The 27,494-nt window shown below is 42.3% G+C and overlaps 1 protein-coding gene across 1 annotated transcript in view; it reads right to left on the reverse strand.

The window, feature by feature from the left end:
- plekhh3 (pleckstrin homology, MyTH4 and FERM domain containing H3) overlaps positions 1-27,184 on the reverse strand; it is a 52,260-nt gene extending 25,076 nt beyond the window's left edge. The window contains exons 1-3 of the mRNA XM_077558856.1: positions 26,624-27,184; positions 18,696-18,754; positions 5,694-5,788 (exon numbers count right to left, since the gene is read on the reverse strand). Of these exons, the coding sequence (XP_077414982.1) occupies positions 5,694-5,788; positions 18,696-18,754; positions 26,624-26,758 (289 nt within the window). The 5' untranslated portion in view covers positions 26,759-27,184. The remainder of the gene's footprint in view (positions 1-5,693; positions 5,789-18,695; positions 18,755-26,623) is intronic.
- Between the last annotated feature and the right edge of the window lie 310 nt (positions 27,185-27,494).

The raw sequence follows: 27,494 nt of genomic DNA on the forward strand, positions 1-27,494 counted from the left end.
GAGAAGCGCACGCCTAAAACACGTCGGCACCTCTGTCAGACATGGCATGTTGCACTTCAGCTTGCTGTCACTCACAAAACAGGGGAGGGGGGGGATGAGGGCTTTCAGGACCCCATAAACTCGCTCCACGCTCCCCCCATCTGGATCCCATCTAAGACCTGCTAATGCCTCCTCTTGGGGGCCACGGCTTACCCTTAATTTGTTTCATTTGTGACCTTTCAACCCAGCCCCCAAAATCCCTGCCCCCTCGAACAGAACATGAGCACACAAGCTTTCTCTGTGCATCAATTTTTACTCGTTATTTGCGATTATTGAGCAGCACTGTCCTCGTGAAATATGTTAGTTTACAACTGCACTGTATTTCACCAAGCATCTTCCAGTCTTATTTTTACTGTACAATTGGAATGTGTTCCAAAGTACCAACAGACCTGCCTACACTTAATTCAACCACCAATATTAATTACCCGGATCCTTAGTAAAAACAATATAAGAATGCATCAACGTTTAATTTTAGTAAGTATTAAAACTTGGACTTCTGAGCTGTGGGCTGTCAGAAGCAGTCGGTTACGTTGCTTTATATACAACTTAAGAGTATGATGATGTATGCTCAGATATAGCTGTTCAGAAAGGTGTGCCGCAGGGTTCTGTATTAGGTCCTCTTTTATATACCATTTATTAGTATAATAACAATCTAATATTAAGACTAATCTTGGTCAAAATGTGTCGAATGCAACACTCCATGACAACAAATGATAGGGGTGCAATGGTTTTTGCATTATCTGCACTCCAAACTAGGTGGCGGTAATGTGACTAAATCAGTTTGCCAACCAGCATTAATTGAAAACACGAAGGAAAAAATTGCGTCCTGGGATTTCAGATGAGAAAGAGAGGAGATTGAAGACCCACCATTTTAATTTTAAACCGATGTGTTGGAAAATTTGCACCGTTGCTGTGGAAATGGTGGATTGGAAGATGACAGTCGGCGTTGTTCGACAGTGCAGTACGTCCACGGACACATCAAACATTCTTTCATTCTATTGAGTAACAGTCCAACAACTTATTCCCACTGCTTAACTTTTTAAGAAGTGTCTACGTTTGAAAGCTGACAGGTCCAAGATATTACCGAAGCTATTAGTATATACACTTTAACTCCTATGCATCCATATGCAGTCGTTGAGGACCCAGGCTTCAGATATTTAGGGTTAGGGTTCATAGGTGCAGCTCGTGCCTGCAATGTAACAATCTTTTTTTGTGTGAAAAACTTGAAAAAAGAATAAAGCTTGGATACCTTTAAGTGGTAATCTGCAATTTATACTAAGTTGTCTCACGTAGTTCTAAATTTCTAAATTGTTCAGTACAGTAATTTCTGGACTATACGGCGCACCTGACCATAAGGCGCGCTAGCTAAATTGGGGGAATACTACAGTTTGTTACACATATAAGACGCACCCGACTGTAAGCCGCAGGTGTTTTAATGTTACCGCACCGGGCTACCGCTACTTTTCCATAATAAGTGTGCAAATTGTCTCGCTCTCGTTCTGTCTCTCCTACTGTATTTGGGCTCACTTGTTTTGTTTTGCTCTGCCTGACGCTCTTGCGCTTCCTTTATAGTGCTCCCCCCTTGTGATATGATGGATAAGCCGCACATTTGTATTAGCCGCAGGGTCGAATGCAAGCGAAAAAAGTAGCAGTTTATAGTCCAGAAATTACTGTAATTGTCTACTAAAAACAATTGAAAAGCAAACGAGACTTCACTAAAAACAATTGAAAAGACTTCTGCTTTATGGATTTTTTGGGGGGTTGCTTTTTCCTGTTCTACTGAACCCGTGACCCCAAAACCGAGGTACGTACACCAAACCATGATTTCTGTTAACCGTTACATCCCTACCAGATGACACTTTTGTTTACTGCTGTGCTGCATCTCTTGCACAAGCTGTTGTGAGCAGAAAAACTTGTTTTGAAACATAAAACTAAGCACATGATTTATGGGTTTGTATGTTTGTTTGTTTCTTTTTTTTAGATCAAAAACCAGACCAACAAAATGTTCCTGTACTTTCTACTCCTGTTGGAAAGGATATTCCATGTGTTTCTATTGAACAGAGAGGTACCGGACAATATTTCTCATGGATTTCTCAGGACTTCTTTATGCTTTTTGTTGCAAATGTTCTGACAGGCCTTTGGGTATGCTGCACCTTCAGTTTGGAATCTGTTGCAGAATGACTTAAAGCTCAAGGAACTGTCCTTAAATGCTATTAAATCCAAAATGGAAGCAATGGAATGGAATCTATAGAATGTCCACTTTTTACCATGGCTGCTTGAACAACTAAGCTAATGTTGAAGCAACTGCATGTGATTCAAAGGTGGTTACATCCGAAATGTGAACAATCTGAACATAAGAATAATCTATAAAATCATCTACCCAGTAGGATACAATAAAAATAGAACTAGATCCCACTCTATCCATTTAAGTCATGAATATTCAGACATTATTTATGAAAGAAATTAAGAAATTAGGGAAAACATCAAAATGCTGTTTTGCACCACACTTAAAGTGGAAGTCAATCTTAAACATTTCTTGACATATGTTATATGTGACCTCACTCATCTAAAGATGACATTTTGATTAATATTACATTTGTGCAATATTATGGGTTATGAAGAAAAATCCAGCTGTTTTTATCCATTTCAGGGGGCGGCCATTTTGCCACTTACTGTCGACTGAAGATGACATCAATGTTGCTCAGGGCTCAGGCAACAACCAATCAGAGCTCACCTGTTTGCTGAAGCTTCAGTCGACAGCAATTGGCAAATTGGCCGCCCCAGAGATGGATAAAAACGGCTGGAGTTTCCTGTTTAACTCATATGCCACTAATGCAATATTAACCAGAATGCCATATTTAGACTAGTGGGGCTACATAGAACATATTATTGCCAAAAGAAGTTTTGGGGGTTGACTTCCCCTTTAAAGAGATTACAGATGGGCGATTAATGGAGCAAGAGTGGAGGTGCCATCACGCGAGTTCATTTGAACTGTAAACGGTATGCCAATAAAGCAATTTCTTTTTTTTTCGTATTTTAACTGCAGTTGCAGCGTTGCGCCATTATGGAGGCGCTATATCAAAAGCAGTGCACCAGAAAGACCTGAAGCAACAAGCGAAGAAGAAACGGATCACGGAGCAATTCCGCTGCACATGCCCATTTCCTGGTTTCAAGCGAGGTACAGGCGCGCTCCAGCCGTCGCCAAAGTCATAAAAATACAGTGTATACAACTAACATAATAGTGTTTTACAGCAATGCTGAACTATATTTAGAATTTCATATGTACTTGTGGATGAATTTGTAATGACTGTAGTTAAAAAAAATAATAATTCACGATCGCGCACACAGGCTACCAGGTCGCTGCGGGGCCATCCACTTCAATGAGCGTTCCAGCCAGCCGCAGCTCGGCTTCTCGTTGCTTCCGCGGCCCATGGTCATGGCTATGGCTTCAAATAAGGCCATGAGTGTGGCTTTGGTGGCCACCGGAAGGCTTCGGACACCCGGTGAGTGAGGACGAATCGCGGCGAGCTTCGCGTGCGGGTAGCGAAATCATGATGGCAATATTTCATCCATGGTGGTCTATATGAAATTGAAGATAAGGTTCAATGTTAATTTTTTTGTGGTCTGTATATATTGTGGATTTTTGACATGACGCTGGGTGACCGGCGAGCGTCTGGTTGTGTCTTCCTGGATAAAAACAGGTGTTGTGCCAAAGTACTTACTCCTGTAAAAAATTATACCCCCTGCTGTGGGTACAATGGATGTTTTTCCAAAATGAACACACGTGTTTTTCAGTTTTAGAAACAAGGTTTTGTAAGAAGAAAAAAGGATTTATCACAGAGAACCAAAAGAAACGCAAACACTTGCTAGCATTCTGCAGTGGACTCTAGGTGCGTTCAAAATTCCATTTTTTACGGGGGTAAGTACTCCGACACGACACCTGTTATTCAACTCTTGAGTAGTCACTGATACCAAATACCAATACCACTAGTACATATATGGTACACTAGTGTGTGTGTGTGTGTGTGTGTGTGTATATATATATACATACATATACATATACATATATATAATTTTTCCATAAAATTGCAGGATATTAATGGCAATTTTCTATTCATATAATTTCTAACTTATTCCTGATCATAAAACGGCCGCAGGAGGGCGGCCGATACTGGTATTAGCCAACGCCGCGAGTACCAATACCTTAAAATAAGACTGGTATCAGTGGTCGCCCATACCTTGTCAGGATGGAACCACCTCTGCCTCAATTTGAGTCAGGAAAAACCTTGGTACTAGACACCGACATGTGCTGGCCGTAGGAGTGTGGTACATATTTAGGGTTGTAGGGTTTAGAGCTGCAGTTGATTTTACTACCGTCGCATAGTAACTGTCACAACGAGGTAACATGACAGTCACCATTGCACCTAACAGGATACAAGTTATCCAAGCATTGGCTTGGAATGGAAGAAAAAATAACCAAAAATATCCGATGAGCTCATTTCTCTAAAGTACAACATGGACAAGGCAAGACGGCACGTGTGACGTCGACGTCAGCGGCCCTCACACTGGGCCCACGCGAGCAGGCACGGAACACATGTGGCCCGCAGCTGCATGGGCTGGCTGCCCGGTGACAGCGCAGCAAGAAGTTGCGATGGTGCGTCTTAAACAAGGACAGGATCTGTTTGGACCTGAACTGCTCGGCCAGGCTTCAAGACAAAACTGATCCACTTAATTTGTTCTAATTTGATTTGTTTGATTAGTTTAATCTGTCACAATTTGAACTAGAATAGCACTCAGTAGCGTGCAGACATACGCCAAATACAAACATTAAGGAAAGCAGTGATGGAATATCTGTGTAAACCTGCTATGGCACCAAATAGCTAGCTAATTACATATGACCAAACTACACAAATAACTTGTTTATTAGTTAACTATCAAACTACATAAATATTCAGCCATTTAACTATTTAAGTAGTTCACCAGTTAATGAACAAACTACACCAATATCTAAATACCTATCCAACTAAGATGCTACGTAACTACTCAACTAAACAACTACTGACATAAGTAGTTAACTAAATACCTAGCAGACCCAAATAATAAATAACTATCCAACAAACCAACTAATTTTCTAACTCACTACCCAAATAACTAATTAACTAGCTAGCGTCATACTGGCTAGTTTGCCAATATAAATTCATTAGACAAATAATTAAGCTAAATAACTCAATAGCAAGCCAACCAACCCTACCATAGTACCATATTTTTAACACTATAAGTCACTCTGGAATAGAAGGCGCACCAGTCAAAAAAATGCATCATGAAGACGAAAACAACATATATAAGTACATTGTGGCCATGTGGGGTTCTGTTGACCTTGTATAAGGCTCTTAAAGCTGCTCCATATGTGCCATGCGCTTTGGTGCTGGTTACTGTCAATTAACAGACAAACAGGGCATTTTATAACAGTGAATCCTTAATTATACCCTTTAAACAAAAAAAATTCAAATTATATGTGCATGCTCATTAGCATAAACCTGGTCAAGGCCATCGCTCAATGCCGACACATGGAGTACAGTAGTTGATTGTAAGCAGCATCCGAGCAGGAAGAGGCGAGTGCCAACAACAGTGTTTATTTTACGAGTCTGACTCACCTTTGACCAGAATTTCAGGTTCTTCCTCCAGGGCCATCTTGTTCTTCTCCAGGATAAGGCTCTTCATCTCGTCAGCAGCGCCTGACACGGCCACTCTACGTTGGAGAGGAGAATGTAAATAAATACTTGTTACCACTCCCATACGCAGGACAGCTTATAGAGACAGCCCCAACTCTCACCCCACCACCCTGACTTGGATCCTTTTTTAAGAAGGAAGAAGTTCCATGTATATGTAATGTCCTCAAGTGTTACCCCACTGCACCACTATGGACAGCTTGCCTTGCTTTTATCACCTCGGTCGGCGTGTCAGGAGAGAGCAACTGAAAATAAACGTGACAGGGTGACGCTGAGCCCGCCAGCCAGCCGGGCTTGTATCACTTTTGGAAGGTACAAGAGGTCGCAGCCATGAGGAGCTAAAGCGCTAAACATCAAACATCTGTTGGTGGACAGATGAGTGGTTCTGTTACACTGACGACTCAGCATCACAGGGATAGACATTTCCACTAGTTGCATTTTATTCCCCTACTCATCTATTCCTCTCCGTTTTTTACATTGTGCTGTCATATATAACATTAATAACCTAATTGCGGAAAAAGTAAAGATCTATAAAGCACTGTAGACAAAACCTACCATTCATGTTCCTTTTTTGTAGTGTTGTCAAGTTTTCACTGGCAATATATTGGTGTGTGTGTGGGGGGGGGCACTGGAATGTATTTCAAAGGCTTTGAAACGAGAGTAAACGATTTTCTTGTGAAATCACACACCTTTGGACATACCCGTGGCCATCATGTTGGACGTCACCGCATTGTTTGTTCCGCAGCTTATTTAATATTTCAACATATACATTTAATAATCAGTGTAAAAAAAATGGCGAATTATTGTGCAGTGTTTGGCTGCAACAATAGAGTTGGAAGGGACAAAGGCTCATTTCAGTTTCCCATCACCAAGTCCATACTTCCGTGTTTGTTCTGAACACTTTGTTGAATGTAAGCTTTAATGCTTGCTTAGCAACATTTGAAAACGTATGTTACGTACTGTGCGTACAGTAGATATCTCCCTTTTCAATGTTCACATTTTAGTTCAGTGCACTAAAGTAAAACAAGGTTTATAAAATAGATCTTACGCTGGATACTAGTCAATTGTTTCATGATAATATATTTAAGATACATCCACATCATTAAACGTAAGGTTATTTGAATACCGGAATGGCAGCCGACTCATGCTAACAACTATCTAGCCTTGAGGGTAATGTTGGGCAAAGTCAATATGGTTTCAGATAACGTAAGCTTCAGGTATGCCGCAAACTATTGCATCATTACGTGAAGTATAACGTTTTAATTCTATGCGTATTCGCACACAGGTGGTGAGAGTTGTTTGAATTGTGTAGAGATCTGCTTATAACGGCAATTTTGTCATCATGTTGTGACTACCATTGCATCCAAAGTTTCTTCATACTCATAAACTAAACATTTTAGCACATCTAAGGAGATTGGAAAATGTATAACAAAGCTGATATAAACCGATTAGGGTTATACAGGGAAAAAAACTAATGAAAGAAAACAGACTTGAGTCAGTCTACTAGTCTTACTGTATCAAGCCTAGTTTAGCCCAATCTTGACCTCCAAAATGATAGACAAACAATACCAATCAAAAATGATCTGTTCTCAATTTCCTGTTTTTGCATAGTCAAATTTTATTTTTCCACTTTCACCTTAATGGCAGTGTTTTTGCATGTCCTGTTAGGAGTGCATGAATGCTCCAGGCTTTGAAAAGGGAGTGGACGACCCTATAGAAAACTGTTTTTCCCCCCATTCAATTCAATATGCCAAAAATGTGTGACTAAATTATGTTAGTTAAAATTTATGTTTTGTGTACCTTAATTTGTTGATGATTAGCAAACTATCATAAGAAGCAGTTATTTGGTGACTACTACCATCCATCTATGTCCACTAAGCTCGAAGACGATCAGATAAAAATCGATAAATGTTGAGGCTTTTGGTATTTTACATATATAACCTTAATGTGACCTTGGAAATAGACTTTGGCCTGAAAAGCTATAAAACCAAGGACCCTATGTGGGTAATATAAAGTGTCTACAAACATGATGATTTGTGACCGTGAGAGAGTGAAAAGTAAGCAGACAAACAGATGAAGCAATGGGTGGCTAGCCGCTCCTCTTCGTCACTACTTGCTGTTCGCTCTGTGCCGTCTTAATCCCCGTGTCAAATGGCTTCCTGCACTGCACAGGAAGTGGCCCAGTGCGGGGTCTGCTCCGTCACAGCCTCTGCTGGGGCTTCTGGGAATGCGGGGGCGGTAGCGTGCTGTGCTGGATGGAGGATGAAGGGGGAGTTGGGTGGGGGGACGGTTTGTGGATGTAGCTGCTGGACAGCTGTGCACATCCAAAAAGCTCAAAATTACTCTTGGGGGCTGGGGAGGGGCTGGGGAGGGGGGTGGTTGTCCCCTGAGCTTTACAATATGTCTGGTTTTGAAATTATTGCTTGCCATCTTTCACTTAACTTGCACATAAATTGGAGAGTGCCTGTGAAAACAAATTCAAATACAGAGGCTGACCGTTGCATTTCATTTATTGATAATCAAAGCATAGGTTAAACCTATGCAAGACAAACTTCAAATCCACCCTTAAAGTGTTGTCTCAAATTTGTTGTTTAAGTTGCTGAGAGTTGGAGAAAACTGATCTTGTTATCAAACAACTTTCATGATAGATGCATATAATTTAGTTTTAGTGTATTTTTGTGTGGCTTTGTGTTTGTTGACCTAATGTTGATAACTTTTGTAGTCTTGAGTCAAAGCCAAAAGGAGTTTTGGGACATTAGCAGAAAAGTGGTAAGAACCGTCGAGATGGATGTCAATGGAGGTCAGTCACCTTCTAAAAAAAGGTCAGAACTTGGTTTGACCTGTGTGGTTTTTGTCCTCCAGGCGCTGACATGCTACTTTCAAGCTCCGCTGAGACTTGAACAATAGAATCATCCCGACTTAGCGGGCGTGGAACGTGGCCACATTTTCCTAGAAAACTGCACAACGCAAGAGCCAAGTTTGCATTTTGAACTCCAAGAATATTATGACAGAGATTAACCGCCATTAAAAATAAACTGTGCATGCTTTTCCTGCTGGGACGACGGCTGCATTTAAATCCATAAAGTGCTCAGAGCAAAGTCCAAATAAGTGTTTTTAGACATTTGGGTTCTTCAAATTCCTAATAGCTCTTGTATTATATTGCTGTCGTGCTATTCTTTCAGCTCTCGCTCAATACAGACCCGTTGCAGATATAGCGCATAATAATCCAAGACACTGCAAATAAACACTGCAGCGTGAAGACCAGATCTGGTCTGGACAGGGTTTTTATGTCCATCTAAATCCCTGTCACTGTATGGACTAATTCTGCCAGTCTGCACGCACGTCTCGGTTACGTAGACGCAGGGTTATTAACGATCTTAGCTGAGAGGCATCCTCGCATTTCTCTGTTTATTTTAACGGCCCTCAAGAGGGCGAAGCCGGCCGTCTGCTCCGCTCCATCTACTTTTTCGTAAAGAGATGCTTTGCTGTGCGTTAGCAAGCTTAAATATAAAAAGCGAGTGCCAGTCAGTTGGCGTCAAAGACTATAAGCGCGCTTCACAAAGTGGGGCACTTGTTATGTATAGAAGAGTCCAGCTGCTTTTCTGCCATATACAGACGCATCAATTATTACTAGATGAGAATGGAGCTTTCCAGTGCTTTCAGATCAATGAGGATATAAATAATGACAGAAGAAAGAGGTAGCTTCATTTCCTGACGAGGTCATTGTAATTTCATAAGATCTCATTGAATACCAGCCATTTATACCAGCCGTTTTACTGGATTTTGACTGATCTTGCAAGGCCCACAGACTATTGTGTTCTATTGCTATATAAACATGGACACATACTAAAGGAAAGATTAGACTCAACATTCATCGGCAAAAAATACGTTTATTTCTATCTTTTTACGTTCTTTAGTTATCAGCGTTAAAATATAGCCAAGTTTTGTTGAAATTCCAATTCCTGAGAAGAAGAAAAAAACGTAAAAAATTAACTTTTGTAAAACAAACATTTCAAGCACAACTTGGACTTTATAAAACACTACTATATTTTATTTTGTGACAGCTCAAACGTCTAAATAATGTTTTCGTGCAATAACACAAGGTTCCGAAAAGTGCTTTTGATAACAAAATAACAGTTTATTTCACATAAAAAAATTAACAATTGACTGGTCTAACTGCAGCTCTGCCGCAGCATCCAGTCGTCCAGGGGTCGACGTGATCGGCAAAACGAGCAGTTAACCCCGCGAATCATCGCTCGACAGTTGCTTGTTGCATTTGCTCGACGAACGAAACGTCATTCCAGATCGATCCAAGTATCCATCGAATTGATACTAACGTGAGTATCAGTATCGGATCGATACCAGGGCGCCAATATCGATATTTTACATTCATTTATTTATTTTGGTTTCTCATGGGTCCCTCGCACAATCCCGTTATAGCACACGTGCATTTGCCGGCCAGCCAATGACAGCTGTGGTACAAATACTGTAACAAATAATATTTTTTACAGTGAATGACAACAATTACAATAATATGACAATGAGTCATATTATGCTTCGTTTGAGCTTTTCTAACTACTAGTTGAGCTAGTGTAGCACAACATGTAAGTATCGTTTATATAACGTAACTACACTAGAGGAACTTCGGTGGACGGTGGCTGGCGTTTCTTTGAGTGCAGAAGAGTGACAGAGACTGAGAATATGAAGATTATAACTTAAATAACAGCAGTGGTACTTCTGCGTTGAGGATATTTTTATGGCATGTTTAAGAACAAGAAAGTCTAATTTGATTTTTTTAAGTTATGTAATAAGACAAATTATTTAAAATACCATATTTTATGAACCTTAAAAGTACTTGGTATCGGCGACATTGGCACCAGTATTTACTTGGTATCGATCGATACTAAAATCTCAAGTATTGCAAGGCACTATTATTTTCTACTTCCTCTCCACTGCACTACAACACGCTAGTAGTGACAGACGACACCCCCAGTCCCAATCTACACTTCCTGCTTCTCTTCTTCTCTTCTACAACAAGATCCTTGCGTGATACTGGCTGATTTTATACTTGCTGCCACCTGCTGGCTGTTTCTTTTAAACAACATTGCAGTCAAGCCTAATCCTTCAGTCAGAAGCTGCGCCAGACCCTCCTGTATACTCTTTTATATATATATATATATATATATATATATATATATATATATTTATTTATTTTTTTAAGCTTATGACGTATTGATACGTCATATGTATTGAGAGAGTTAAATCAATCTGGGGCCTCAGGACCAGCATTCCAGAAAACTGGGAAATCAGACATTTCCAGCCTCCGCCTAGGAAAACTGCAACACGGGACACGGCTGTTCCTACACACAAACGGAAAAAATGGACCCCAACTAATGACGGGCATATAATGCATGTATAATGTATTTACAGGGACTTTAATGACCCAGATGATTTTGCCCATTGCATAACATAACAGCACAAAAATGTCAGCTCCCACAGAAACGCCCTATAAGAAAATTTCTGACTTGTTGCTTTCCTGAGACACATCATTACGTCAGAATGTGGCCGGCTCAGGTCAGAGAAACCACCACAAAGATGAGTTTAAAATTCAACATGAGGAACACAACACAACAATGAGACACAATGCGACAGGGGAAGTTGTGAAGTGAAGAATTCAAAAGAAAGATCATATAAAAGGAGGAAGGAAAATAAATAAATATATATATATACCCTCATCATACCATGTAAAAAGTGACCCGGCAACCAAGCTTTGGGTGGGTTGAAAAGAGGAAGGTGATGACAAGGGTAACACTTCAGACCAAAGAGGAAGGAACAACGTGAGGGAGCGCATGGCATAATCAGGCAACACCACTAGCAATTACCAAACCATGATCACGTACTCACAGCATTTGAGAGTGGTAATGCCTTTTTGTTGGCAGTGGTACTGTCAGGGATGTATTAATTTTAAAAAATCAACCACAATAAAAAACTTATTATTGTTAAATGAATACCTTTCGGACAGCGTTTGGATTGGATCTCACTTGACTGCGCTTGACTGTATTCCTAATGTGGTGGGCCAGTTAGCGGCTATTGCATGCAACATTAGGCGACCTTTTATACGGCACACATTAGCCCTTGACATAAAGACAACAAACGTACTCTTTTCTTTGGTGCATATATCGCAAGGGGAGAATTCCCATTACAAACATTGCATGCAAATATTGGCTACTCTCAATGTTCCAACTAGAGTAAACAAGCATAAAGGACACGCTCAAAGCCAACCAAGTGGTTGCACAATGAGCTGATTGGCATGTGACTGTCTGCTGCAGCAGTAAGTAATTGATTTTAAGTCTAGATTTAATCAAAACAATGAGACGCTAATTAACGTTTGAACCGAAAAAAGCGAAACAGCGTCCTTGCTCTCGGGCCTGGATGACCTCAATATTGCGACGAGATGTGTAATGTGTAGGAGAAAGTGTTCATGTTAAAAATACATTTTGCAAAATGGGCATGCGGAATTATTCAGCACTTTTGAGGTTTCATGCATGTGTCAAAAGTGGGATCCACTGTAATTTGTTTCAAGTCTTCTGTGGAATGTTACATTTTCTGGACATTAAGGATGCCTTATTCAAAGCACACAAACTTCATTTAACATTCATTGTTAAAAAAAACAAAAAAAAAAAACAAGTTCAGATCGAATCAACAAATACCATGGCTAAAACAAAGCCTACACACGCCTCTTCAAATGGCAGGTTTAATTAAGATATTAAAAAACAAAAAACACATTCAAAGTTCCAAAATTCTTTATCTTGGGTTAATTATCTTATACCACAAAAACCTGACATTGGACATTGGGGTGTGTAGACTTTTTAGATCCATTGTAAGTAGTGCTAGGCTAGAATACTGTAAATTTGATTTATTTATTTACAATGTAAATGCTGCAAAATGATGAAAATGTGCAACATGCAAATGAAGTCCATGTGCATGTCATATAATAATATAAAGAATTATTTATTGTGTTATTTGTGTGTATTCATGTGAACGAACAAAAAAAAATGGAAACATAACCTCATTGGTGGAGGTTGAAAGAATAAATACACTTGAAATAATTACACGTTGTCTACGTGATAAACCACTTGTGCCTTTCCAGCCCCCCAGTGGTCTGAGGGGCAGTCTGCAGTTGAAGGCGGGCTGGTGGGAAAAATGGGAATGTGGTGATTAAGACTGGGCCTATATGACCTTCCTGCTAAAAATACACTGTTTACCCAAGACCACAGCCAAGAAATCACTGGACTCAACGCAGGGGAGAAGAGGTGGGGAAGGAAAGAAAAAAAGTCATGTTTTGAGAAGGGAGGGGTGGTGTGACAGGAAGTCTGAGTGTGTGACTGCAGGAGAGAGGGAGTGCGAGTGCGTGTGCATGAAATGATCACAAAAAAAAATGTTACAAAGCAATGGATTTGCATTTGAGTCCAAAGGAAATAGTGAACCTGAAGCAGAATGTAAACATTCTATATGTGCTTAAAATGTAAACCATCAGGGATATCTGACAGACAGGCAGACAGACACTCAGACAGGCAATTAGCAGGGGGCCCTGGCTCACACCCTTTCAATGCACACACCCACATTCACACGCACATACAAATAAGATACACAGTGGCCTCTTTCAGTCATTACAGCCCTGGCAACTGACACGCAAGAAAGGCTTATTGAAGGTCAAACACTGAGAGCAATGGAGAAGTGTCCACTTCCCCTCCGGTACCACAATTTGCTCCAGTCATGAGGAGTTACTGCAGAATGCGGACAGCATGACTGACGATGTAATGCGATGGAGAAACTTTACAGCTGAGGTCTTCAATTGATGGACGCCGGCCCAGTTTTGGACCAGATGCCCTTCTGTATGGACTCAGACCTATGAGCAGATCATTTTTACTATTCTTTGGAGGGATCTACAGTATTTTCTGGACTACAAGGCGCACCTGACTATAAGCCGCGCTAGCTAAATTGGGGGAAATACTAGAGTTTGTTACACACATAAGCCGCACCCGACTGTAAGCCGCAAGTGTTTTTAATGTTACCGCAGCGGGTTCCCGCTACTTTCTTTTCCATAATGAGGGTGCAAATTGTCTCGCTCTCGTTCTGTCTCTCCTACTGTATTTGGGCTCACTTGGTTTGGTTTGCTCTGCCTGATGCTCTTGCGCTTCCCTTATAGTGCGCCCCCTTGTGATCTGATGGATAAGCCGCACCTTTGTATTAGCCGCAGGGTTGAATGCAAGTGAAAAAAGTAGCGGCTTGTAGTCCAGAAATGACTGTAGTTCAAACTGAATGGGGTAGCTGTCTAAAGCAGAAGGACATGTTTGAAAAACAGTTCTGTAAGATGAACATCCATCCATCCATCCATTTTCTTAACCGCTTATTCCTCACTAGGGTCGCGGGGGTGCTGGAGCCTATCCCAGCTGGCTTCGGGCAGTAGGCGGGGTACACCCTGAACTGGTTGCCAGCCAATCACAGGGCACACAGAGACAAACAACCATACTCACAATCACACCTATGGACAATTTGGAGTGTTCAATTAACCTGCCATGCATGTCTTTGGAATGTGGGAGGAAACCGGAGTACCCGGAGAAAACCCACGCAAGCACGGGGAGAACATGCAAACTCCACCCAGGAAGGCCAAAGCCCGGACTCGATCTCTCGTCCTCTGCACTGGGAGGCGGACGTTCAAACAAAAAAGCAGATGTCCATTTTTGGTGAATTTAGTCAAATGTTTGCAGATTAAAGCCGATATTTTTAGCAGAGCTGGGCGCCTCCATTAATCGTCACTTGCATTCAATGATAAAGCCCACTTTTTGCTGATGGCTTCCACATTTTCGGCAAATGCTTTATCAAGTAAAGCCTCGCAAAAATACACGGAATGAGAGGGACCGTCTGTCCTCACCGTAAGCGGTATAGGTAAACCTGCTTCAATCGGTGCTCAGTGTTTTTTCTCAAGGCTTTGCGTCATTGTGCACTCGCCGAACAGTGGGCCAATTAGCGGAAGTGCCCAGCTCAGATTGTTTCTTCTAAGTTTATGTAAATTGAACAAATAAGATGCTAGATAACGCCCAAAAAATAGTTAGTTTTTTTGTTGTTTGTTGATTTTGTACTAATGTGGTAGATGCCACGGACTTCAGAGTTTTACACATCGGCGCCGTTTCCGGCCAGCGTTCCAACACTCGCACCCCCCACCCGCGCGCTACCACTCATCAGCGGGAGAGTGTCTCGGCTATCTGAAATGCTTCTGACACTGAGACACTACACACTCGCAGCCTCGCACCAGTCGACGGGAACGCGCAACCGAAGGACACAAAGGCGGAAGCGCAAGTACTGGGACGTGGCCCACCCGTCGCAAACCGGAAACGGAAAACAAAATTGTTGGGTGAAAACCCGGACGTCGCAAGTCCCGCCTTCTCCGTGGCATATAGTCCATTAGAGAGCATGACAATTGTCATCTTATTGTTTTAAAGTACCTATGCTATTTTGTCTGTCAAAGGACTTTGTAAACACATTATTATAAAGGTGCTATAAAAACAATGTTATAGGTATTATTATTGTTGACTTCTTCATTTCAGCTACTCAAGCTCCTGTTCATCACTTGATTGCAAACAAAATCGGCGAAAGAATCCTCGCAAATTAAATCATTATTGACATGTTTGAAATACTATACAACAGAATGACAGTTTCTTTTCGAAATGGGTCGGATATTTTTATTTTTACAAATGGAAACGCTGTGAAATGTGCAGCATACCGCACCATGACTGACTTAGGACTCCAAAGCAAATATGAGCTGTGCTGGATGTGCCGTGAGAGAGACTGCAGATAATGGACGCATCCCATTGTGGTGACTTATCAGCCTGTGGCTCCACGCAGGCGAGGAGGAGTGGGCGTGTTCCGTCATTGGCCAGGTAATAACCGAGTGTGAGCGCTCTCTAATCTAAACGCTCAGCGACCGTGATTACAGCGGGGCCGCCTTTTGACACAGTCCTTGAAAAAGTTAATTATGACGTGTGCCCGAGGCTGTAGGCGCCACATTTTAAGATTAACACACGGACACAAATGCGTGCGCGCACACACACACACATATAAAGCAGTCCAGTTAGACAGTTACCAGCAGCGTCCTAAAATTGCCTTCCTCCTTTTCATTTAATGTGCTTGATAGTCCCCACAAGTTGAGCTTTGTGACTCATCGTCTTTTGAATCTGCAGATGTACAGTAGAGATTGTCATTGAGGGAGCGTGGGTGGTTGGGAATAAGGGGGGTAGGGGGTGGGGGTAGACGGCGGTGTACGATAAAGGCAAGATGCCAGAGATAGAGCTTGGTCACATCGCTGTCTGAGATCACAGCCCAGCACTAATAGTCTGGATGAGGATACCCACCCTCCACCAATGAGTCACCGAGCTTGCACTCATACTCTACGAGCGGTTGCATTTATTCAGACATTTATTCGATTCAGTGCTGACAATAGCCATAAATATCCATAAACGTACTGAAATTTCACTCAGTGTTTTGTGTTAAGCAGGTTAATTGCTAGGGGCGGAACGGTTCACCTAATCCAGGGTTCAGTTTGTATCTCGATTTTGTGGTCACGGTTTACGGTTTGGCTCGGTACACTTTGACTCTTGGGAATATCAATTATGTCCTGTAGTTAGGTTAAAACTGAAAGCATTAACACATGAAGTATTCTCACATAATTTTTATTATTTTATGCACGTATGCTGGTTTCACTGTCGTCTGGTCTGTTATAAAAGTGATAAAAGACACTCAAAACAGGTATTTGCAGTCACTAAGTTCCTGGCAAAAAGCAATGAGGAGCCCCTACAATCATGCATTTTGGTCCATCAAGAGTTATATTTTCCTCCCTGATTTGCTCAAACAAATGTATTCATCCATCCACCCATTTTCATAAGTGCTTGCCCTTATTAGGGTCTAAGGTGAGCTGGCTGGAGCCTATCCCAGTTGTCCCAAACCCAGGACTGGTCGCACAGGCCGAAGTTAAATGTGTTAAATATTTACAATCGCAAATCCGTGTGTGTGTGTGTGTGTGTGTGTGTGTGCGTAGTCAACTGCGCTACCAAAAAGGGTTGTACAGTTCCGTTATTATTCAAGCTAGCTTAGATACTTTTTTTTCGCAAAAATAAATTTCCAAACAGCAAACAAAACATACTGTATGCGTCAAGTGTGTTCAACCATGCACTAGTCATTCAGTAGCACAGGGATGAGAACCCAATAAAAGAGAGTATCAAAAAGTGGAATGGTATACAGACGCTCCCCTACTTACGAACATTCGAGTTGCGAACAACGGTACATACGAACATTTCTGCGCGTACAGTATGTCGAAAAATGTTTGGAAAGAAATGCTGTAAGTTAGATTTTGTATTGCGCGTAGTGCTTCTTTCCGCCGCTAATACCGACGATTGGCGCTGTGAGAGCTCATTGGAGGCTGAGCAACGTGGCGAGGAGGAGGAGGAAGAAAACGCCGGTCCCCATGAAGCAGGAAATAACTTTTGAAGCCGATTCCAGCGACGACGAAGAATCTCTCAGGATATAAAATCCTCCTCTTCCTCCTCCTCCATCATCGAGTACATCTTCCAAAAGTAAGTTAAACTTCATTTTATTTATCTTATTACGTACATGTACATACTGTGTGTGTGTGTCTCGCTCTCTCTCTCTAACATACGTAGTACAGTACAGTACTGTACGTATTCTCTCCATTTTATTAAAAGTTTTTTTCAGTACAAACCAATGCAGGTTACTTGTACAAGCCTTAAACATACTTATATAAACCTTCAATATACTTATATAGGCTTTAAACATAAATTATAATACAAAATATAGCACTGAAGCAACTTACGAACAAATTCACCTTACGAACGATCGTCCGGAACGTAACTCGTTCGTAAGGTGGGGAGCGTCTGTATATATAGTCTGGTCGTTTTACAGGCCAGCTGTTTTTTTCAAAACCTTTGACATTGGAAACAGCTAACAAAACCCATAGTGCATGCGTCAAGTGAGAATTCTTCACCCTTCAGTTCAACAATACACTGGTCTTTCCGTACAACTGGGATGGGTACACCAACGAAAGAATATCAAAAAAGAGAACAGTAAAGTTCAGTTATTTTCCAGGCTAGCTTAGATACTTTCATTTCTGGCTATTTCTATACCTTTCACAATTTTGACAGTGGAAACACAGAACAAAACATACAAAAGTCACAAATTCTTACATATTCAGCTCGACCAGTACTGAACTGTACTGTACCATTGAGACAGTCCTAAAGATTGGTTATTATCTCTTCAAAATCCTGGCCGCTTTCTTAACTTATACAATTTCTGGCACTAAAAAAAAAAAACTGTACCAAACTGATCTGAACCGACCACGACCCTCATTACAAACAATCACTTTTCCTACCTATCAAGGTACTCAAACATGGTTTCCTCATTCAAGTTCTCACGCAATGCTAATAGCAGATACTGCCTTGAAAGGGTGAAGGAAAGCAGCAATTCTCCAACTGCTTTATGTCTCGGTCGCTCCACCACCTGAAACATGCTGTCCTGTTGTATTATATGTGGGGAAACATCGTGGGCTCTTGCAACTGGCATTTGTTTTAAAGTTTAAAATTAAACACGTCACACGCGCTATTACAATGCCGTATAGTTGAAGTTGACCAGACGGACAAGCCAGCCTTTAGAATCAAAATAAAGGGGGTTTCACAAGGGACAACCGATACCAGCACACAGTATCCACGCAAATTTGCATTTAATGTTTGTACGCGCGCACACATGCGCAAGCGCGCACACGCACACACACTTAGATACGAGGCCTCATGAGACAACATGCGCTGTGGAGGGAAGTGGACACGTATGGTTGACCACTTCCACTTTTCTGCGACTTACCCATTTGTCCCATTTGCTGTACGTGTCGGCTGAGAAACGTGAATAACCTCGGCTGGACTCTGTCAACAGAGGAGAGAGGGAACAAAGGATCAATGGATATGCAGTACGTACTCTTACACTGAACAACAGTGCTATAATTGTAGCTAGTAGCTCTCATAAATAAACATTCAATCCCGTAAGTAAATATGTCAATCACATGAGGTGTCACCCTAAAAGAAATTGGTTTCCTCCACAAGGTTTAGTTGAGGGAATTGCCTGCAGATTGCATTCTTGATTAGCCTTGAGTCAGGAGTCTTAAAGTAGGCCTACCGTACAGTCTTACAAAACCCTGTTCCTGGAACGCTTAGCTTTCACTTGCAAGGGTAGCAATCTAGCGAAAAAGCAAAGCAGTCAATTGATGTGGGGAGCAGGAGCGACGAAGGAACAGAGGCATCGTTTGTGCGACACTGGCACTTATCCCAACCCCAAAGATCTACATCTGAAATCGGTCATCTCTCAGAACAGGTTGCTCACCTAAAAATACCTTGGGTCTTTAACCAACAAGCTCAATTTTACACATAATTATACTGTCAGCCAAGCTGGACTACTTTCCTAACAAGTATTCACATCGAACTCTCACTTTTTACATCAGTTTTACGTAGCTCCTGATCTTATGTCCCAAACAAATTAGTCATCCCAGGACTACTCCAGTAAGCAGACATTTCTATTCACAATGTTTAAGCCTCTACATTCCCAAGATGACCTTGGAAAACCCCAAAAGACATCAGTGCTGGCTTATTCACAATTTGGAGCCGTTCCCTGGTGGGCAGGGCACCGACGTCTTTGTCCCTGCGGCCTGATTTCGTACGACTGAACCGCAGCATGAACCTCAGCCTTGGGCCAGCTCATGTGGCCGGCCCAGCTCAACCCGGGGTTGCTGGTTTACCTGAAACACTATCCAGGTCAGCAATAGGCCCACTCATACACACATGCTCACACACCACACTTTACTACTGGGCAAACTAGTCTAAGTATAGCCTTTAGCGCTGCAAAAACACTCCACTGCTTCTTTGCGGGTGGCTCAAAAATAACTAAGACTAAACAAGAACTGTCAATTTATAGGCTAGTATGCAGTTGTGATGTATTTATGAATCAGACAGGCCCAGGGAGCAAAGGGGAGCTTGAAGGAGATTGGATTAATGTTTAACTCAGGGAGGGGTACTGTAAAAGTCAAAGCAGACAGCCAAAAACAACTGAACCGCGTCAGAAAGGCGTCTTGCTGCGAATGGTAAAAATGTGTAGTGTACTGTAATTCCCTTTACCCATGCATGTTAGCTATAAAGGGTTGAGCCAAGCTGACAACCGCTGTAAAGAAAACCATTCTGCATACAGCCGTTCCTGAAAACAAGAAATTAGTGCTAGTCACGACATTGATTTTAGAGTTGTAATTCCATAATATAAACCAATGCGTGCACCAATAAACCAAAGGCTCAGGTTAAAGGGTTTCAATTTTGTGTGTAATTCCAAACAGAACGTGACAATGCTTTCTGTAGTCAGTGTAGTAAATGGGCTGTGGGATGAGAAACAAGCATAGCGTGCGATGCAGAGCCTTGGCAAAAGCTCCCCCTTGGACGGGTCGTGGATGAATCACTCCAGAATAGAGCAGGGCATGGAAGGAGAGAGGGAAAGATGCCGTGATGCGTTTCGTCCCGTGGCTGGCTTCCACTCTGGCTTTCTCCCCCCTTCCTCCTTCCCTCCCAGTCTACTCTCCCGCTCTCTCTTTCCAGCTCTCTTGGGAGGCTGAGTAACCATGAGGAAATGCTTGGGCTCAGCCAGTGTCGGTCCAAAGAACAGATGTGTGGCCTGGAGGTGGTGAGGCGGAGACGCAACGGAAACCAAAAATAAAAGTAGAGAAAAACGACAAGCACTGACGATAGGGGGCGGCAGCAGCAATACTAAAACGGGCCCTTTTCCAACAGGAAGCCTAGTTTTAATGGTATCTCTTGCAATACTCTTGGGGGCAAAAGTACATGGCATACAACTGTCCCTCAGCCAAAAAGTGATACCATGGCTGTGCACCAAAGTTTACTGGTGGGATGGGGGGCTGGGGCTATAAGCCCTATGAGGTGCATTGGCAAAGGGACTGGAGAGCAGGGCTGAGCTTTAACATTCGCCAGCTCACCAATTGCCACTAAAAATTACGTCAGGTGAGTTCAGTTTACGGTACCATACGCGCGGATGGCGACCTGAAAATTATCGCAAGTGGAAGATATTTCATACACTGCACAGACTCATGAAACGCGCTATAAAAACAACACACTCATTTGGCGACTAATTCGAAAGAAGATGGCACCGATGCCATTTATTTTTTTATCACTGCTCAAACGTCAGGATTTCGCAATGAGTCTTGCAAGAGTTACATACTTCCATATTTTTGCTTTGCCTATTTTAACAGTGAGTTTTCATCTTGACGCAGCCGATCATGTGGCACTTTTTGAGCTCAGTATCTGAGCCTCCACAAAAGAAACCCACATTAATGGGTAAAAAAAAGAGAAGCAGAACAAGGAATATGAGGGAGAAAAAGTGGGTGCCGGGTTGGAAGAGATAGTCAACAGTGGAGGAGGGAACTTTTTCGGATGGCACATGCATTGGTAAAAAGAGGCAGACCTTACTGTGACTTTGAGTGTTAAAAAATAAATAAAAAGGGATACTTTGAAACATGTCATGTTTTATAGTTGCAGTATTCAGTATGACTTGAAAAAAGGGCAATATTTCTTATCAAAGGGTCGGCGGAGGCTACCTAGAAAATTGTCGAGCTACCTCAATTTCCCATGTTAGGAGCCAGCCTGGCTGGATAAACCTCAGGCCTAGGAGAGGGAATCCTACTGTAGCTCTGGTTCTTCTAAAACTATAGCTATTTGGTCCTAGAAAATGTAGAAAAATATGCTTTGTAATCCAGTAATAATCCTATGTTGTTGTTTTATTGTTTACTTTGGAAAACTGAAATTGACTCATACTGTACTCTATTACTGACAAGTAATATGGGACATTTATGGCAGGAGTTCAAAGGTTGTCTGGACAACATGAAAACTTATTAAAGCAACAACCTCCACCCAGGGCAAATTTTGGTGACCTGAAAGCTGTGAGCATGTTTGCCTTCTTCCATGAATCATCTGATCCATTATTCACATTTCAGTTATCCAATATAATGATTTATTGAGCCATGTCACGCCACACTATGTGGTTTTATAAAATTATATTAAGTGGTCTTTGAGCTATGCTCATAAGAAAGCGGTAAAAACAGTCAGACTTGGTGGTGGAAAAAGAAACTTCCTGCTCCATCACTGGGGGTGTTAAGCTCAGCACTATTTGGGCAGCTGTTGGCGAGCTGCATCTTTTAAGGAGGACTGCAAACATGCAGGAGCAGGGGTCTAGCTGCTCAAGCATCAATATATTCAGATGTCAAATGTATAGTACTTTGGGTTACTCCACATCTTGCTATGCCCCTGGCAAATATGGCAGAGATGGCGGTGAGGGTTTTGGTTAGTTTGCAAATGGGAGACTCCACCAAAAGTCTGGGTCGCTGTGGTCATCCCTGTAGTGTCAAAGCACTGCAAGGCCTGATATACACACATCCAGGGAGGTCTGACCTGCTGCATGAAAATGTGTCGTCAAGCTGCGCAGGAAATGAAGCCCTTGGCACAGGCCAAGGAACGCAGCCCTAAGGGATTCTGCCTGGGAGTTGCTTGGACCTTCCAGTTAAGTCACCCTCCCCCCACCCCACAACACCCACCTCTGTTGACACCAAGGAAAGGCAAACTCTATCAACTAAGATGTGTGTATTCTGAGGGGAGGGGCTGGCGGGGAGCATTAACGAATTGTGCTGCTCGAAGACTAGGTCAGCTGATGAAATTGGCTCTGAGTGCTTCAGCTGTGGTCTTAATTGAGGGCTCGGTGTGAACTATTGACTCTGATACAGAATCCAGGACAGAGCACAGCGAGTCAGACGTACAGGAAAGTGGATTAGAGGAAGTGCATTGATTCCTTTGCAAAAAGGTCAGCAATGATCAACTAGACGTACAAACTGATATCGAGGACAACATAAATGTCTTTGGCAAACGTATGCCCCAGTGCTGCCAAATTTTTTGTAGAAAAGAACACTGCACTGCTCTCATTATCCAGCATTGATAGAGTCAAAATGATTCCTATTACTGCAAGTATGAGCTAATTAAATAAAGCCAAAAAAAATAAGAAATAGAAGGGAAAATTAGAGTACAAAAATACATTAGCCTTAATTGAAAGTAGAACAAGACATCTTCAATTAAACACGTACAATTCCAAATGTCAGTGCCACAACACAAAATTGTTCAAAACGCCATCAAACTTAAAAGTAGTCAGAGGTCGGCGAGAGCCAATTGTGTTCCCTTCAAAGTTATTTTAACAGTTGAATCCCAAGCTTCATCCAGGCTGCATGTTAATACTGGCAGATCTGGGAACGCTACCAAAACTATAACATTTTTAAAACGGCCATCAGGCACCTCCATTAGACCGCTGTCTGAAATACGGTATTGATAGCAGATGTTTGTTGCGTGGATGGCCAAGCAGATGGCACATTATTAAGACCGAGACAGGCGGCACTTGCCAAAAAGTCGAAGACACAGCAGCATCTCTTATGATCGCCCACGAGTAACAGATGTCAGCCTTATCTGGCAGCCACTGCTTCAGTTGAGGCTATAAAGGCCTAGATAGACCAAACCGACGTCGGGAGTCGGACAGCGTTGGGCCGTCTGGTCAGTGTATACATTTCTGTCGTGAAGTCGGATCTAGTTGTAATACGCAAGTGTGTGTGTGTGTGTGTGTTTGTGGTGGGGGGTGTGGGTTGGGCTTGTTTTACAGCAAATTCGACATGTTGAATCGGCATCGAGCATTTGATCACTGTGATTGGCTGTGAGCTAGCAAATCAGCGCGCAGGGCAAGAAGAGCACGTGACAACACGGATAAACAGTACTTAACTCATTTAACTTTATGTTTTTTCAGGACAGCACACGTGAATATTAAAGTCCCTCATAAAGAGGATATGATCATATTTCAGCGACAACATTTGCAAAGCAGTTTAAATAGTTATTTTTGTATTTTGGAGATCGGTAAATGACAGCACAGCAACAGTTTGGCCAACTTCAAAGAAGGTGGCTTCCAAGCAGTGATCAATGTGGTAAATAGACATCGTCTACATTTTTTTTATTGTGTTTTTTTTAAATAGTCGCCGTTCCTCCACCTCAGCCTGATGTCCTCGGAGCGTCCAAGTAAGCACAGCCAGGCGGTAGTAATTCAATCATAGCGGTGGACTCACAAGCGACAGTCCAGGTCTCCGCCAGGCAGAGGAAATCCAAGTTGTTGGAAAGGAAAAATTCCATCAAAATAAACGTCCGGCAGTCTCGAGGAAGCTCCTTCAGAAGCTGGAGGTCGGCACCGCGTCCAAAACGCGGAGGGTAGCATCGGTAGCAGCCAGGAGTCGATAGCGTCCAGGATACGCCACAACGGAGTACATCCATGCGTTCGGGAACGAAGCCTGTTCCAGCGTCCGTTTTCGCTTCACCAGCTGGCCGCCGCGTTTACCCCGGCGCTGCTGTCAACACCGATATGAGTTGTTTACGTTTTTATATCCCAAACCCGTTAAGAGGTTGCCGGTTGCCAACAATGACTACCGCCGCCGATGGCAGGGAGGGGAATTACTTCTCACGCATGCGTTGAAGGTACGTAATATTCAGTGTGGGTGCGGTGTGTATTTACGTCATTATTCTACGCGACGTGACGACGTCTGGGCCGACGCGACATAAGTTAGGCGTCGGTCACATTTGGCCTACGTCAGATTGGTGTATCTAGGCTTTAACACTGTTGAGCTTATCAGTTGTCAACGTTTTCATGCAAATTGCTATGATCCCACACCGGCCTTTACGAGTGCACCGAGGGGTCAAACGCGGACAGATAAGTAGATATGTACATTAAGGAATGGGTCCATGTGGTACTACTTACACCTGCTTACCTACAGATGGGGGGGATGATGGAAAAATAGCACAGAACTGCTTCAGCGTGTCTTGGCATGTCTGTGGAACTCATTAGCGCTTCCAAATACTACAATTTGATTTGACAATGATTGCAGTCTCTTACTTCAGTCCAAGATTCCTCCATTTGCTTACCTTATTCTGCTACAAGAGAGTGTCAAAATGTTAGCAACAGCTCTCAGTATAATGCAGTGCAATTCTACACCATTGAAAACTAAAAGCAGAACGATACACTTATTGAAACTAAGCAATAGTGTGTCCTAAAAGGGGATATATTAGATTCATGAAAGTCAGATTTATTGTATCCCAGTAGATAATTATTTTTGTGACAATGCTTGACATACATAAAAAAACACAATTTCGCTAAATATACATTTGCTAGTAGCCTAACCAATCTATGAATATCTGATTTAATGCATTTTTTTCCCCACCTTCACATCATAATTGTGCTTATCTGAAATGTGTCACTGGAGGGAGAGGGAAGAAGGGAGAGAGAGCGAGAGAGGGAACTTTGTCACTTGAACTACACAACGTGAAAAGAGTAATGGCGTCCAAGTTATTTAAAAAGCTCAGTTTCATTATTGCAACTTGATTGTTTTGTACAGTATGTAAAGGTAGACATTTTGTACCACTCTGGTACTGTATAAGACCTCAATGAGTGCTAAGAAAACATTTTTAACTCAAAAAATATTCAGTCCCGTTCCTGTAGGCCTTCTTAGTTATTTCCCATCTAATTTGCCCCCCTTGTTCATATCTCAAATGTTGCCACTGTAATTAAAGTAAGCTTTTCGGTCTTACACTGGCACATACAGAAAAGAAGCCACCTAAACGCAGGGCATCAACAATGCCCCTTCACAAGGAAAAGGGGGGAGACGCACAATACTGATCTCTCTGTGCCCGATCACATGACGAACATTACAGAGGGGACAAGGCTGCAGTCTTTATTTGAGGCCAAACACACAAGGATCTCTTCAACACACTGGTGCTTGCATCAGTGTGTGTTGGTGTGCGAGTGTTGTGTTTGTGTGTGATCATTGCACAATGATTCCCAAGATCATTGCAAACCTCAGCAGCTGCACACACAAACACACAAACATACACTGAGCATTCCCCCATCACAAAGTGAGGATTTCCACAAGACACATGCAAACATTTGGAGTTCTGTGCTTCACAATGTGGGTCAAATACAAAAACTTGTGGTCCAAACCATACATAATTATGTTAGATCACATCAGTCAAGCAATTAAGTAAAGGTAGTAATAAGTCAATTTCATGTCATTAGTTTATTTGCAATGGACAATGCAATCAGGCATAGCTACTAAGCAAAGCTTGTAGCTGATGTTGAGCATAGAGTTTAGCAAATGTGAATGTATAACCCCATCACTTTATTCACAATCTAAAACAACCTAACCCAACCCTAAAAAAATAAATAATAAAATCACAAAATCAATTATTATAATTGAATGCAATCACACATGCTAATCACTCAGCCCCCCTCCCCACTTCCCTCCCACTCACTATTATATGGGTACAGACAGTAATGATTTCTGTTCAACCAGCTTTTAAGTTTAGAGATAAATGATAAACTCGCAGTTAGTCTATTATATCTGCGGGCATGGAGTTCCAGAGTTTGCTACGCTGATATGAAAAAGCTGACTGACCAAATGAAGTCCTGCACTGAGGGGGTGAAATATTCTGGGCCAACGTTCCTCGTGTTATTCATGGTCTCTGCATAAATGTCCAGAGACCAAAAATAAATTAGTAAACCAATTAAAAGCACAACGTTGGGCTTTAAAGTGTGTTTGTGTCACAGTGTACGGAAGGAGCCCATTTGCACGAGATTGCAATGCATAAGTATTTTTGGGGGTGTAGGTGGACACTCCTTACCTGTCCATTGGGAGTCAGGTCGTCCTTGTTGCGTAACTCAAAAGATTCTTCCTCCTCTTTCTCCCCATAGTCCCTCCCCAGCAAACTGAAGCCCTGGCGGCAGCACAGCAACCAGCAGACACCTTGCAAAGGCATTCAAATGAGGTTAAGTGTGTCGCCTAGTCGTGTCCAGGTCGAGGAATTCACGAGTGCTGGCAGCGTGCGCGCCTGCGCCGGGGCAAACTCTCCATAGAGAACCGACGACGAGGATGAAGGGAGGGAAGCATGCGACTCTCCCCTTAGAACTGTCCACAAAACACCTCCGAATGGAAGCTGCCCACAACACGGTTAAAGGCAATTCAAGAAGTCCACCTTGCTGTCCCACAAGTTCACTCGTCGTGAAGAAAAAGTCACAAAGTGTAAAGTTAATCCCATATAAAGAACTCGGGGAGTAAATACAACTGTTCCTGCCGTTTAAAATGTCGACAAAGTTGGTGGAATCTAGTAAATTAAGTTAATAAGTGACACAGGGGCGCTCACTGTCAGGCATAGACCGTTGCACTGAAGCGTGCTGTGGCTGAAGCTAGCTAATGGGAGCCAGAAACCACGCCCATGGGCTTCGTATCTGCAACCTGATTGGACGAGAGCCTACACTCCCTGGAGCGTCAGGGCCATAAGACACGCCTTCCTGCCAACGCTGCCAGGGGATCACGTGTCCTGAGGGTGACGGCGCTGTTCCAATCCTGAACATCACCATGACGTTGAATGTGCTGTGCACATGTGTTTATTATATTATTAAAAATATGATGAACGCAACTAAAATAACATAACATACTGTTACGTCACATAAAGTAACATTTCACAAAAATGACATCAAGTAATGTACCATAGA

The sequence above is a fragment of the Vanacampus margaritifer genome, chromosome 2, assembly GCF_051991255.1.
Source record: "Vanacampus margaritifer isolate UIUO_Vmar chromosome 2, RoL_Vmar_1.0, whole genome shotgun sequence".
In the NCBI taxonomy this organism is placed as follows: domain Eukaryota; kingdom Metazoa; phylum Chordata; class Actinopteri; order Syngnathiformes; family Syngnathidae; genus Vanacampus; species Vanacampus margaritifer.